At 45.6% G+C, this 13,166-nt stretch overlaps 1 protein-coding gene across 1 annotated transcript; it reads left to right on the top strand.

Annotated features, from left to right (window-relative positions):
• The first annotated feature begins 135 nt into the window (after positions 1 to 135).
• On the top strand, positions 136 to 12,906 carry MRPL23 (mitochondrial ribosomal protein L23). The gene is made up of 5 exons (XM_054390557.1): positions 136 to 167; positions 308 to 430; positions 1,303 to 1,385; positions 3,206 to 3,279; positions 12,553 to 12,906. Exons 1-5 carry the CDS (start codon positions 142 to 144, stop codon positions 12,715 to 12,717), a joined length of 471 nt encoding a protein of 156 aa, XP_054246532.1. The 5' UTR covers positions 136 to 141; the 3' UTR covers positions 12,718 to 12,906.
• Positions 12,907 to 13,166: the final 260 nt, after the last annotated feature.

The raw sequence follows: 13,166 nt of genomic DNA, 5'->3' as shown, positions 1-13,166 counted from the left end.
GCAGAGGATCAGTCGCGGCGAACAGGTCGGATCCTCTCCGCCTTTCCCCGCTGCGCTCCTCCGCTCCAGCAGAGGGCGATAGCTGCTGCCACCCCACAGCCGGCAGCCGCTCTGGCGCCGCTTCCGGGCCGGGCCGGGGCCATGGCGACGCGCGCTGGGAGAGTCGTGTGAGCGGGCAGGGTCGCGGCGGGGCAGGCCGGGCCGGGCAGGGCAGGGCAGGGCAGGGCAGGTTGGGCAGGGCTGTTGGGGTGCCGGTCAGTCGGACAGTCAGTCAGTCAGTCAGCCAGCAGTGTCATCTTCCCCACAGGTACCCGCTGTACCAGCTGGGCGGCCCGCAGTTGCGGATCTTCCGGCCCAACTTCTACATGTTGGCGGTGCGGCCTGGCGTGCCGCAGCCCGAGGACACCGTCCAGTTCCGCGTCTCCATGGAGTGAGTGCGTGCGTGGGAAAGGGCACGGCGTGGCCTGTAGCCCCCTCTTTCCCTCCCCCCCTCGAAGCGGGAGCAGCCCAGGGTCTGGGCCTTTTCTGCCGTGGGAGGGGCCCCCGCCGCGTTTAGAGCACATAGATCGCCCTTAGGGCCACGCTTCCCTGCGCACTTACCGACTCTTGTTGCAGTTTGTAGCTGAGGGGTGGGATGGTGAAGTGTGAAGACAGCGCCTTTTGGTCTGGGGGAAGGAGCTTCTTTTGCAGGGAGAGGCTTGAGAGGGCTGCAAGGGCTTTAATTTAAGTAGGAGCTTTGCTTGCTTCCTCTTGCGGAGTGTTAGTGAGGCTCAGCCTTCCCAGGAATAGGCTGAGGAGGAAGGAAGGTGAGCCAGAGAAAACAAGGTGATGTCCAGATGTTTGTCAGCGCTCTTTCAGCCTGACCAGTCTGGTTGAAGAGATTAAAGCCCACAAGCCTGTGGAGGGTCTGGAAAAGATCCAGAAACTGCAATTGATACAATTAGAAAGGATTCTCAGCTTGGACAGTGAGAAAACCAACCCACTCTGGTTGAATACAGAATATATCTGGGAGATTGACTGTCGAGGTTGCAGAGGATAGAATACTTGCCAATGTTAACAGTTTATGGATATGAAATGAATATGAAATGAACATGAAATGAATATGAAAATGAATTGCTGCAGCAGCGTGAGATCTATCTTGAGTTTGTATGTCTGTATGGTAGAGTTACCTTGGTTAAAAGGAGAAGACATATTTATTCCAGAGTATCAACCAGTCTTTAAATACTGAGGTTCTGTATTATTTTATTTAAATGTTGATGCTACTCTTTCTTTCTTTCCCCAAAACGTTTTTGTATTGCCCAGAATGACAAAAATAGATATCAAGAATTACCTTGAAAAAATATACAATGTGCCAGTAGCTGCCGTGAGAACCAGGATACAGTATGGTAAGTGGAGCTGAACAGGCCAAAGAGATGAATGCAGTATTCCTGCACAACCAGAACAGACTTTTCCTATCAAAAGGTCCATTAGATTTCCACAAACTTTGATTCCAGATGCTTAGTTGGTGACATATATCTGCTTAGTTGTTTATTTGTCCCTTCAAATGAATATGCGTCACTTAATACTGAAATGCTTTGATTAGGTCATGATGTAAGTTTAGCTTTAAAAGGACAGATCTTGACTTTAAAAAGCCTTATTGTCTTGACAGTTAACCCAGTTTGTGCTTTTGTAGTTGTTACTCTTTCTCCTTAAAGACCAGCACTTCAGAAGGAACTGCTTCATGTAGTCTAATAAAATGAATCATTAACTTAAAGCCAGAGCCTTTTAAAAACACAGAAGTGAGCTGGGGTGACCTGATGTGCACACTGAGGAGGTGTTACAGTCTAACAGAAGGCAAAGTTTGTAGAGGAAAGCAAAATACTCTGTTAGGCTAGCAGACTGTCAGTTAAACATCAGATTTTCTTCACCTGTCATTACCACATTTCTGCTACAGACTTCTCCCACTGATGGTGTTTACCCCCTGTGGAACCCCTATTAAAAAAACCCTCAAACTTCAACCCAAGATAGAAAGTATTCGTAGTTTCACAGAATCCCAGGATGGTGGTGGTTGGAAAGGACCTCTGGACATCTAGTCCAGACATCTAAAGCAGGGGCACCCACAGCAAGCTGCCCAGGATCACAGTGGCCAGGTGAGTTTGGAAGCTCTCCAGAAAAGGAGACTCCACAGCCTCTCTGGGCAGCCTGCTCCCAGGCTCCAGCACCCTTAGAGCAAAGAAGTTTTTCCTTATGTTTTAGTTCTGTTCTTTAGTTCAAGTAGTACAGGACTCTGACTTGGAGCAGAGGGACCCATCTGTAATTGAAATTTAGTGTCACCTTTGCATTAATCAAGAGAAGAGTGACTTGTTGGCTAGGACACCTTTGATGGCTGAGTTTTTCTCTTTCCATGCAGTGACTAGCAAAGGAATTGGTTGATGGGTTTGCAACAGTTAGGAGTAGGGATCAGTTTTCAAAAGAGAGAGGAAAAATGAGCTGTAATAGTGGAAAATGGAGAATGAAAGAAAAAGCTTCAAAAAGAGAACAGAAAGATCATATTTAATTTGCTTATATGAAAACCAGACTTTATATAAAGTCTCAAATGCCAAACACATGCAGTTCCAAACAGCACTGCAAAACATTCATGCTTGTCCTGCAAATCATTTTGTGCCCCACTGCTAATGGCAGTGATGGTAGTGTACATAGTCAGGGATAAAAGGGGAACAGGGGCTTACAATGCCTAATTTGAGAGCTTTAAGGCCTGCCTGACATGCAGGGAATAAACTGAGCTTCCCACTCAGCTGTGGCCAACATAGCTGCAGGAAGGCAAGGGGATTTTGGGGATGTGGAGTGTAATCTGCTGGTGTGTAAACTAGATCCTTCAGCTCATTAGCTGTGAGGTAGAACTGGACAGGCTTGAAGCTGTTTAGTGGCCATTTCCTTCTTGCTGTTGATGTTGGGAGGACAGTTTATCACTCCTGGTCCCCTGCTCAGGACACTCACCTCCTTGCTTCTTTGCAGACTTTTGTGTGGCTGTCAGCAGCCTGGTGCCTCATGTCCCTGCTTGCAAACGAAGAGAGTGCATTTTAGTAATGGTGGTGCTGTGCTAGTAGTAAAGAAAGGGTGTTCTTAAAAAAATCAGAGCTAGTGAAGTCCCCCCTCAGGTTGCTCTTGCTTCAGGGAACTTGGAAGTCCTGGGCAGTAAAAGATGGGGCTCTCTTTGTTTCTGCAGGTGCAAACAACAAGAGGAACCACAAGAATCAGAGAGTGAAGAAGCCAGATTACAAGGTTGCCTACGTACAGCTGGTGAGTGAACGTGGATGCTGGTAGGGAAGGAGGAAGGGACCCACCAAGCTAGAAGTTCAGAGAATTGACTGAATATTTCACCCAGTCCTTTAATGACATTTTCATTTAATAGTATGGAGTGATTTAAATGACTTGGTCTAAAAATCAGATTCAAACAGCTGGTCTGTTTCCAAGTCCCGTGTTTGTCTGAGGCCTGTAAGTCAGGGTATGATGTCATATGGTGCTGCTGTGCCAGTTGAGTTTCATGCTAAGCCTGTTCTCTGTGTGCTGGAATATTCACTACTTGTGTGGCTGATTAATGAAATGTCCAGTAAGTGAAAGAATACATTGTAAGGGTAGAGAGCTTCTTATTAAAGCTCTTTGGATTTCAGAGAAGACTAAGGCATATTCCTTGGAGAGCTTTTAGTCATGACCAACAGGCGTGCTTTGTGGCCAAACTGGGTTCCAAAATGTGTGTTGGTTGCCCAGTGGAAAAGGAGCTTCATGTTCTTACGAATTTCTTTCATAACAGGAGCATATTGTAACCTTCTCTTGGGCTTACCTGTCTCTGTGTCAAAAAGAAATGCTGCCAGTGACAGAAAACCCCTTCACATACCAAAATGACATGAAAGGAATGCTATTTACGGTTGTAAAACCATATGCTCAAAATTGCTGTTGGCAACATAACCTTGGTGTTCCTCCATCCTGGGACAAGGATTCAGTGTGGGGGGAACACTCTGTGATCTTAAAGACCACGTAAGGCTTCGTATGGACTTGGGGGTCAAACTGAAGAGGCACAAACAAAGGGAAGTCTGATGGGGTTTTAATTTCTCCAAGTTTAAACGGGCTTGGAAGGTTTTCTCTAAGCTCCTTCTGGGAAGAGGAGTGGAAAGAAAAGTGAGGAGTGTTTTTCTAGACAGCCCTTACCTTGAAAAGAGCAGTGTACAGTGCAAAGTTGGTAGAAAGTAACAGGGCTGGATTTTTATGAGGGCTAACTTTGGTTTACTCTCCTGAAGTTAAAGACAACCTCACCTCCGTGAAGATTTTGCATTATGATGGGTAAACCCCACTTTCCTTTTCCAAGGCAGAGTCTCTGCTTTGATGGGCAGATCCTGCCTCCTGGAATGGCTGTGCTAGGTGTTTGTCTGAGGTCTGGTGTAAATGATGCCTTAAGAACCCAGCTGAGGGACTCAATGTCAGGGGTGAGGTGTTTCTTACAAGGTTATGTTCCCCAAGTGTTGTTCCTTAGTAGGTAGTTGCAGACACTTTTCCATTGCCACAACCTCTTGCTAGTGATTTCTTGGCTCTTGGAAACTCCTTTCCCAGGATGGAAGGTGATGTGGATCTTTAGTGAGCTGTGGTCTGTTCTCCAGTTTTATTTTGCTGTGTTTAATGCATTCTTGTGTCTGCTGAGTTGAGGAGGAGGTCTGCAATCTGTAGATACTTGGGAGTAAGGAGTGGGAAGCAAAAAGCTGCTGGTCTGTGGAGCAAGCCACTCCTTTTAGGCAGTGCCTTTGGGCATTTCTGTCACATCAAACCTCTGAACCTGCTGTTATCTTAAGGGGAGTGGTGGAGTGAAGGACTACACAGGTCAGCTTGGTCCTGGAGACAGTCACACAGCAGTAACTGATCATTCCTCCAGCTGGGCAGTGCTCAGAGCCTTGGGGTACTGTGGTTCTTGGTACATGAGACAACAGATGCCCCTTTCTGCATCACCCCAATAATGTCATCCTGAGGCTTTAAAGAATGCCAAGTTTTCTCTTTGTCCCATGAGGAGGATCAGGGACCACCTTTTGGTGCTGTGTCTCATCTCAAGTGAGGGAATCCTGACCATTTCCTAAACTCAGTGATACTCAAGTGACACTTGGGCTATGCATTTTCCTCTCAGCTCATTCCTGCTCTCTGCTCTCTATTTTTTCTATTATTGTTAGAGTCTGTTAATTCTTTTAACATTTAGGTTTATCTGTCCATTCTCCCCTACCCCCTTCTCTTCTCCCTTTTGTTCTTTGCTTTTCATCACCAGCTCTGATGTCTCAGACAATGAGCTCCCAGTTGTGTGTTCACACCAGCTTTAAACAGTGGGTGAGGCCAGAAACCCAAAGTGATTCCTGAAGCTGAAGGGCTTTGCCCTCCTTCTCATTCATGGTGTGATTCAGGCCGTAACAAGCCCCATGCAGGCCATTGTTAATTGCTGCCTAATTTAGGAAACTCTTTGGTAACCACTGTAAAATTCATATTTTCAGGAGAATTAGTCTGCATCTGCCGTGAGTCAGAGAAGCTGGGCTTTCCCACCATTTTTTACCAGCTGTGTTGTCTCTCATTAATCCAGTTGCAAGTTAAAACTGCTTATGACTGGAAAACTGAGGATGTGTTTTTGGAAGCTCCTGGCTCCATCTTTCTGTTCCCCACTAGGTGGAAGTGTTGCTCTTTCCAGCCTGGCTTGGTAGGGCAGTGGTGTGGTTTACCTGAATGGAGTGGAGTGTATTCTCATGACCAGTTAGCCTTCCCTGCTTCATAAAACATCACCTTATGTGTCCCAGCACACCACCCAGATCCATTAACTTCACTGTGAGTGTCTCCAAGGTGGAAGGTGTATGAAGTCATAGTCAACATAGCCTTAGGTGTCAGATTAGTGCCCCAGCTGTTCCACATGTAAGAGTTGTTGTCCTTTCTTTTCCAAATACTATTTCTTGGAGATTCAGAGCTGTTTACTTTATTCTCAGGCTGTAACTGGACAAATACATGATCTGTCCAAGCATAATATTTTCACACTAAAAAAATACCTCAAATCATAGAAGGCTGTGGATCAACAATATCTTACCATTCCACAGCCTGCTTGCTTTTTTTCCCCCCTTTTGGAATGTGGTGAGAAAGGTTTGAGTTAGAGACTGGGTATCAAATGCTACTTTTTTTGCACCATTTTCTGGTTTTGAATTAACCCCAAGGCTATATAGCTTTGCAGAGTAAATTAAAGGAATGCCATAAAGCAACCCTTTTCCTTACTCTGGTATAGTTATAATTATCCTAATGTTATTTAAAATGAGAAGAAAGCCAATGGGAAACTTCACAGTTGCATCAACAGCAGGGAAATGAAAAAGCAACAACAACATCCCCCCACTCCCCCTTCCTCCTCCTCCTCCTCCTTCTGCAGTGCTCTCACTGGTGTAGCTCAACAGGTGTTAGCACCCGTGGGAGCACAACTGTAAGCAAGCCTCTGGAATCCAGACCTATTTTTAATTAAACCTGTTTTGAGAAATCAAGTGGAGATGGCAGTAAAAACGAGTCTGACCTTGTCAGCATTAGGACTAACACCTCTTTAGCTGCCTGAGTGATGGCACTGGTGGGAACATTTTTGCAGATGCTCTCTCTGCAAAGCCCAGTGTGTCCGTAGCCCTTAACCCATTTGCACATCAGATCCGACAGCAGTTTTTCTTTTGACACCTTGTGGATTTCTGAAGCTGCTTTCTGTGCTGTTTTGCCATCAGATGTTACCACTGCAACAGGAGGAGAAGTGTCCAAATGCACTGGCTTATTAAACTGAGCTGCCTTTGCTACTGCTGGACCAAATCCCGTGCTGTTGGGAGTCCAACATTTTTTCAGTTAACGATACTATAAACATCACTTTTTTTCCTAATTCTGAAGGACAGTAGTAAGTGCTTCGATTATCTAAATAATCAGGAGACCTCACAGTTGTTTACAGGATCAGTGTTTGCTGCGTCATTCCTACACAATCATATCTGGGCTGACCTTCCATTCCTAAGCTTTTCAAGGGACAGAAAGGTCAGAGGAGTACAAGTGAGTTTGTGCTGGATAATCCTTCCAGCGATTTTCTGCCGTGAGGCTCAGCAGTGGGAAGGGTAACACTTGACTTCGTAGACATAATTACAGTCACTTAACCTCTCATTAAAATGAAAGGAGGCAATTTGTACCACTCCTTCTGCTAACTCCTTCTACAGACTGAGAACAAGGTGTGATTTCACCATTTCTGACGACAGAGGCTTGACATCTAAGGGGAAAATGTTTGATGCTTAGGTCACTTTTTATTTTGAAGGACTAGAGAGGTGATTGTCTCCTTGCACTGCAGTGGTGAGGCCACACTTCGAATACTGGCTTCAGTTTTAGGCCCCCACTACAAGACGGACATTGAGGTGCTGAAGCAGGTCCAGAGCAGTGCAGTAAAGCTGATGAAAGGTCTAGAACTTGTGAGGTCTTGAGAGGAGCAGCTGAGGGACCTGAGATTGTTCAGGCTGGAGAAGAGGAGGCTGAGGGGAGACCTGCTTGCTCTCTACAACCCACTGAGAGGAAGCCAGGTTGGGGTTGGTCTCTTCTCCCAAGCAGAAAGTGACGAAACAAAAGAAAACAGCCTCAGGTTGTGTCAGGGGAGATTTAGGTTGGACATCAGCAGCAATTTGTTCCCCAAAAGGGTTGCCAAAGACCGGAACAGGCTGCCCAGGGCAGTGGTAGAGTCTCTATATCCCTGGAGGGATTGAAAAGTGGTTGCTGTTGAACTTCTGCTCCTGCACAACTCTAATCCCTGCTTCAACACTGCTCAAATGTAGAACTGATTTATACATGACCTTGTGATGATTGATGTGTTAAATCATAGAACCAGTAAGGTTGGAAAGGACCTTTAAAATTATCAAGTTCAACCAATAACCCAGCACTGCCAAGTCACCACTAAACCATCTCCCTCAGCACCACATCTGCATGGCTTTTAGATCTCTCCAGGGGTGGGGACTCCACTGCTTCACTGAGACGCCTGTTTTAGGGTTTGACAACCCTTTCAGAGAAGAAATTCTTCCTTACATCCAACCTGAACCTCTCCTGGTGCAACTTGAGGCCATTTCCTGTGATTCTGTGTTTTTTTTCTTTGGGACACCAACACTTACCTGGCTTCAGCCTCTTTTCAGGGAGCTGTAGACAGCAAAATTATTTTTTTTTTTTTTGCCAGGGTCTGTCTTTCTTACAAGGTTCTCTTCTAGCACAGCTGTGCCAGGTAGGAAGATGTTGTCTCTCCCTTTCTCTGTGCTTTATGCTAAGGTAATGATGCTGGCAGAAGCTCTAAAGGAAGAGCAAGCACTGACCTTTTTTAGAGCTTATTTCAGCTTATGTGAATTTTACTAGTTGTGTAATTGAAAGGGTGGCTGTTAAATGACTTGCAAAAGCTAAACCAGTGAAACAATGCAAGTGAATAAGACAAAGTTTAGCTTTTTGGTTGAATAGGCCAACATTTTATGTCCTTAACAGTTTGAAAACAAGACAAAAGCCTAATGAACTTGGCAGAAATTGAGTTGTTTGCTTTGTTTGTTAGGATGTCATTCTGAGGATGAAATCAGATTGTGGGTGCTGTATAGAAGGGAAGACTTCCACAAAGGAGTTGAAGGAAAAGCAGCTGCCTAAAGGAGTGCCAATCCCTTCATTCCTTTGGTAGCCTCTTTTCTGAGAAGGTGGCATCTGAGCTTGAACCTCAGTAGCCTCTGGCATCGGGTAGAAGATGCTCTGAACATAAATAGGCCTGGACAGCCTCAGAGTCCTTTATGTAAGTTGATGCCTTTGGTATTTTTGAAGTTTTGAAATACCCAAGATGCAGGCTCCTTCTGAAAACCAGCTACTGAGCATGCACAACAGCTATTTTTCATACAGCTTTCATCACTCCAGAGTCTTACAGTGTGGTATTACTGCATAGTATTGTTACTTCAGATTTATCAACCTTCAGTTCTCAGGGTGTAATGTCTTGGCTCTTTCCAATCGTGTCTGGCTGCCAGCCAACAGCAGAATTTCTTCACAAAACAAGAGCTGGAACGAGCCGACTTGTCTGTGCTGATTTTGGTTTATGAAAAGGCTCCAGATACAGATTGACATTTTCAGCTCAATATTTGACTTTCACCAGCCTCGAGATGGGAGCTGGGAGCACTTTGATAAACAGCTGAGAGGTTTGTCTGGTTTCGCTGCAGCCTCTGTGCATATCTTTTTTTGGGGGTTTTTCTCTCCCCTCTTTTGATAATAAGAACTGTTTTGCAATGCTTGGTGAATTACCAGGGATGTTGTTAGTGTGCTTTAGGGACAGCTTTCCTTCATTCTCCAAGAAGGGAAGTGCACTGCTGCTGGAACCAGACCAGAATGGAAGTGCTGCATAACAAGAACAGTCCTTTACTACACTGTTACCAGCAGAAATAGTTCTCAAGTTTTCAGTGTAGGTGGTGTGCCTACCATGTTAGCCTGTCTTGTTTTCTGACTTCTTCCACTAAAATGGCTTCCTCTCCAGGGCAGATGAGTCCTTTGAGTTATCTTTGTCTGTTCTGTAGGTACCACAGGGCTGAGTGACCCTGTCCCCAGTGCAGTTGAAACGGTGTTTTTTTTTTTTTTTGTAACGTAAATAAATTCTTTGCCAAATGCTTCCATGTGCTAAAATCTTAGGCAGTGCTTGGCCTTGAGGGTGCTTGCTGCTGATGCTACTACAGGAAGAGTTTCACAGAATCCCAGCATGGTGAGGCTCGTAAGGGACCTCTGGAGATCATCCAGTCCAACCTCCCTGCTAAAGCAGGGGCACCTGCAGCAGCTTGCCCAGGATCACAATGGCCAGGTGGGTTTGGAATCTCTGCAGAGAAGGAGACTCCACAACCTCTCTGGGCAGTCTGTTCCAGGCCTCCAGCACCTTTACACCTAGGACTTTTCTCCTCATCTTCAGGTGGAACTTCCAGTTCGTGCCCATTGCCCCTTGTCCTGTCACAAGGCAGCACTGGCAAGAGCCTGGCCCCAGCTTCTTGCCCCCCACCCTTTAACTTGCTGAGCATTGCTCAGATCCCCAGATCAGTCTGGGGCTGCTCTTCTCCAGACTCAACAGCCCCAGGGCTCTCAGCCTTTCCTCTTCACAGAGATGCTTCAGGTCCCTCAGCATCTTTGTAGCCTCTGATGGATTCTCTTCCATAGTTCCTTGTCTCTTTTAACCTGGGGAGCCCAGAGCTAGGCTACAGCTTTGGTATTGCTCAAGGACATCAACAGAGCCACTTTTTGTGCCTTGGAATGGAACTGTGCTCTGATTGTCACAGGACAGCTGCTATAAGCATGTCTGTTGGTAATTGAAAGGCACAAAAGAGTGGAAGCCCCAGAGTGCACACACTGGAAAGGAAAACCTTGATTTGTTCCAGTTGATCTTATCCAGGCTAGAATCAAGGCAAAAGCAATGTACACAGCAGCTCTCTTGTTGTTTTTGTAGTATGGTCAGGCTTTTAGGAAACCCCCAAGAAGTATGTGCTACAAAAACAACCAGAGCAGTGCAGGGTATGAGTTGATATTTCCTAGATTCTAGTCTGGATAAGCTCAACTGGGATAAGTCTCCTGTTTTTTCTTTCCAGAGTATATCCTTGAGGTTGGAATTCCTTCACACCTGTAAATTACCAGGTGGAGTGTATATGGCTAAATGAAACATTGCACACATTCAGCTGGGTCAGGGGCGAGGTGATGGCTTTTTAGGGTTTAATTCTGTCCCATTTCTGATCCCCCAAATGTTGTATGGTTAGCTGTGTGGTGAAAGGCTCTTGGGATCTCTTTTGTGGAAGCGTTTCATAACTGGGCCTCTTGTTCGATTATATTTGTGGGACAAATGTAAGGAATGGCTGATCTGAAGAAAACCAACTCATTGTTTTCATCTGAAGCAATTAAACCATAGAATCATAGAATTGTTTAGGCTGGAAATGACCTTTAAGATCATTGAGTCCAACCATTAACCCAATACTACCAAGCCCACCACTAAATTATGTCTGTCAGCACCACGTCTACACCACTGTGAAACCCCTCCAGGAATGAGGACTCCACTACTGCACTGGACAGCCTGTTCCAGGCCTTGACAATATTTTGGGGACAGAATTTGTTCCTCATGTCCAGTCTAAACCTCCCCTGACACAATTTGAGGCTGTTTGCTTCTGTCCCATTATTTATACTTGGGAGAAGAGACCAACACCCAGCTCACTCCAGCCTCTTCTCAGGGAGTTGTAGAGAGCCAGAAGGTCTCCCCTCAGCCTCTTTTTTGCCAGGCTGAACAACCTCAGTTCCCTCAGCTGCTCCTCACCAGACCTGTTCTCCAGACCCTTCACCAGCTTTGTTGCCCTTCTCCAGCACCTCAGTGTCCTTGTAGTGAGACTCTCCAAACACCACTTGTGACTGGCTGCCGACTAGATTTAACTCCATTCCCCACTGCTCTTCAGGCCCAGCCATCCAGCTAGTTTTTACTCAGCAAAGTGTCCACCCAAGCAAGCCACGAGCAGCCAGTTTCTCTGGGAGGATGCCGTAGGAGATTGTTTTTACTGTGGGAGGATGCTTTTGTTGTGATGTCTGCATGCAATATTCTGCCAAAGAAGTTAACATATGGTAACGTTTGTAAGTATTTTGGAGAGTACTTTCAGAGTTAGGAGCTATCAGTGGTGAGTTTTATTATTCAGAGTCCCACACAGAATGGAAGAGTGGATGTTGTTGAGTATAATGAAGTTGTGCTCAGTGCAAACCACTACAAAGCAAGTAGGTGAGGTGAATGGATAGAAGGTTTAGATAGAAGGGATAGAAGGTTTCCCCAGAATAATGGTTTCCTGCTGCTAGATAAAAACCAGAGACCAAGCAAATGTTTATTTTCCAAGTGGGAGACGTAGCTGTGCTGCTGATGTTGCTCTGCAATGAGTTGTCTGTTAAGAGTGACTGATGCAGATGTAATCACTTTAATCTCATTAGTGATGTATTAGACACATTGTTCCCACTGTAATTGTTTTATGCTATAGTCTTTATTCCTGCTGATAAGAGGCCTCTGATAGCTGTTGTTCTGTATTCCCACATTACACCCTCCAGGAACAGCTGCTAGCACTATTGCCTCTTATCCTTCACTGAGATCTAAACAACTTTAACCACTGCTCATGGCCCCAGCGTTAACATCATGAATGCCTGCTCCATGTATTTCCCCAGTGGTGTTACTTTAATAAAATCACTTCTTTTGCTGTGTGACTCATCCAGCATCTCTGAGCTGCTTCAGAGTCTTTAAAGAAATGTCCATCCCTCATCCATTAACAAAATAAAAAGATGTCAGGGTCTTAATTTAACACACAAAAAGGGGAACCTGAAAGTTAGCCTTTTGGAGGGGAGGGATATCTGTGTGTCTTGGGGAGAGGGGTGGAAAGAGATCCTGGGAGGCTGAGAGGTACCGTTTTGCACTAGCTGGAAACTTCAGGGTGGTCTTTCCTCCTGAGTCTATGCACCACAGCTACTATAGAAAGGCTGGAATGTCTCTCTGACCATTTGTTTTCTCTGTAGGGCCAAGGACAAACCTTTCAGTTCCCCAACCTATTTCCAGAGAAAGAACAAGATGAAGAAACTCGCTCCTTTGAGGACTACAAGGACAAATACCTGGCGAGAGAGAAGCAGAGGGAGAAAGGTGACCCCAGACGAGGTGGAGTCCCTGATTGGTTTGGACTTTGATGCCACGAGCCAGCTGCCTTTCTCTAGGCTCAGAGGGCGTATGATCAGCAGAACTTGCACTCTCCCCTTCTTGTAATGAATGTTTATTTTGGAGCAGCCCTTGCTGGGCCTGTTGGGGTTTTTTCCTGCCTCTTTGTGCCACGACTACAACAAACTGGCCCTAAAGAAATAAAAAAAAGGTAAAATAAATCAGGCTGCACCAAGTCTTTCCTGAATACCTGAAATGTGGAATAACTTCTTGTTCTTTCTGACTGGGAGACTGTCCTGTGCCTGCTTTCTTCCTGCTTCTATGGGTTCTGAGTAGAAGCAGGAGGCAATTTCCCAGGGTAAGTGTAGCTGGCATTGAGTAAAATGTATAAAGGTCAGGATAAGTCAGTCAGAAGTGGACATGAAGGTGTAGATAACTGTCAGAGGGGGACAAGAAGGTGAAGATAACTGGACTGTAGGCT

This window comes from Indicator indicator, chromosome 21 (assembly GCF_027791375.1).
Source record: "Indicator indicator isolate 239-I01 chromosome 21, UM_Iind_1.1, whole genome shotgun sequence".
In the NCBI taxonomy this organism is placed as follows: domain Eukaryota; kingdom Metazoa; phylum Chordata; class Aves; order Piciformes; family Indicatoridae; genus Indicator; species Indicator indicator.
Note: the sequence above shows the minus strand (reverse complement) of the source record. Positions and strands in the feature narration are given on the sequence as shown.

What these genes read in the sequence shown, in the direction of transcription:
- MRPL23 (XM_054390557.1), top strand. Translation starts at nt 142, where the DNA reads ATGGCGACGCGCGCTGGGAGAGTCGT. An exon ending in ACGCGCGCTGGGAGAGTCGT is followed by an intron (nt 168 to 307) that starts GTGAGCGGGCAG and finishes TCTTCCCCACAG; the next exon opens with GTACCCGCTGTACCAGCTGG. An exon ending in AGGTTGCCTACGTACAGCTG is followed by an intron (nt 3,280 to 12,552) that starts GTGAGTGAACGT and finishes TTTTCTCTGTAG; the next exon opens with GGCCAAGGACAAACCTTTCA.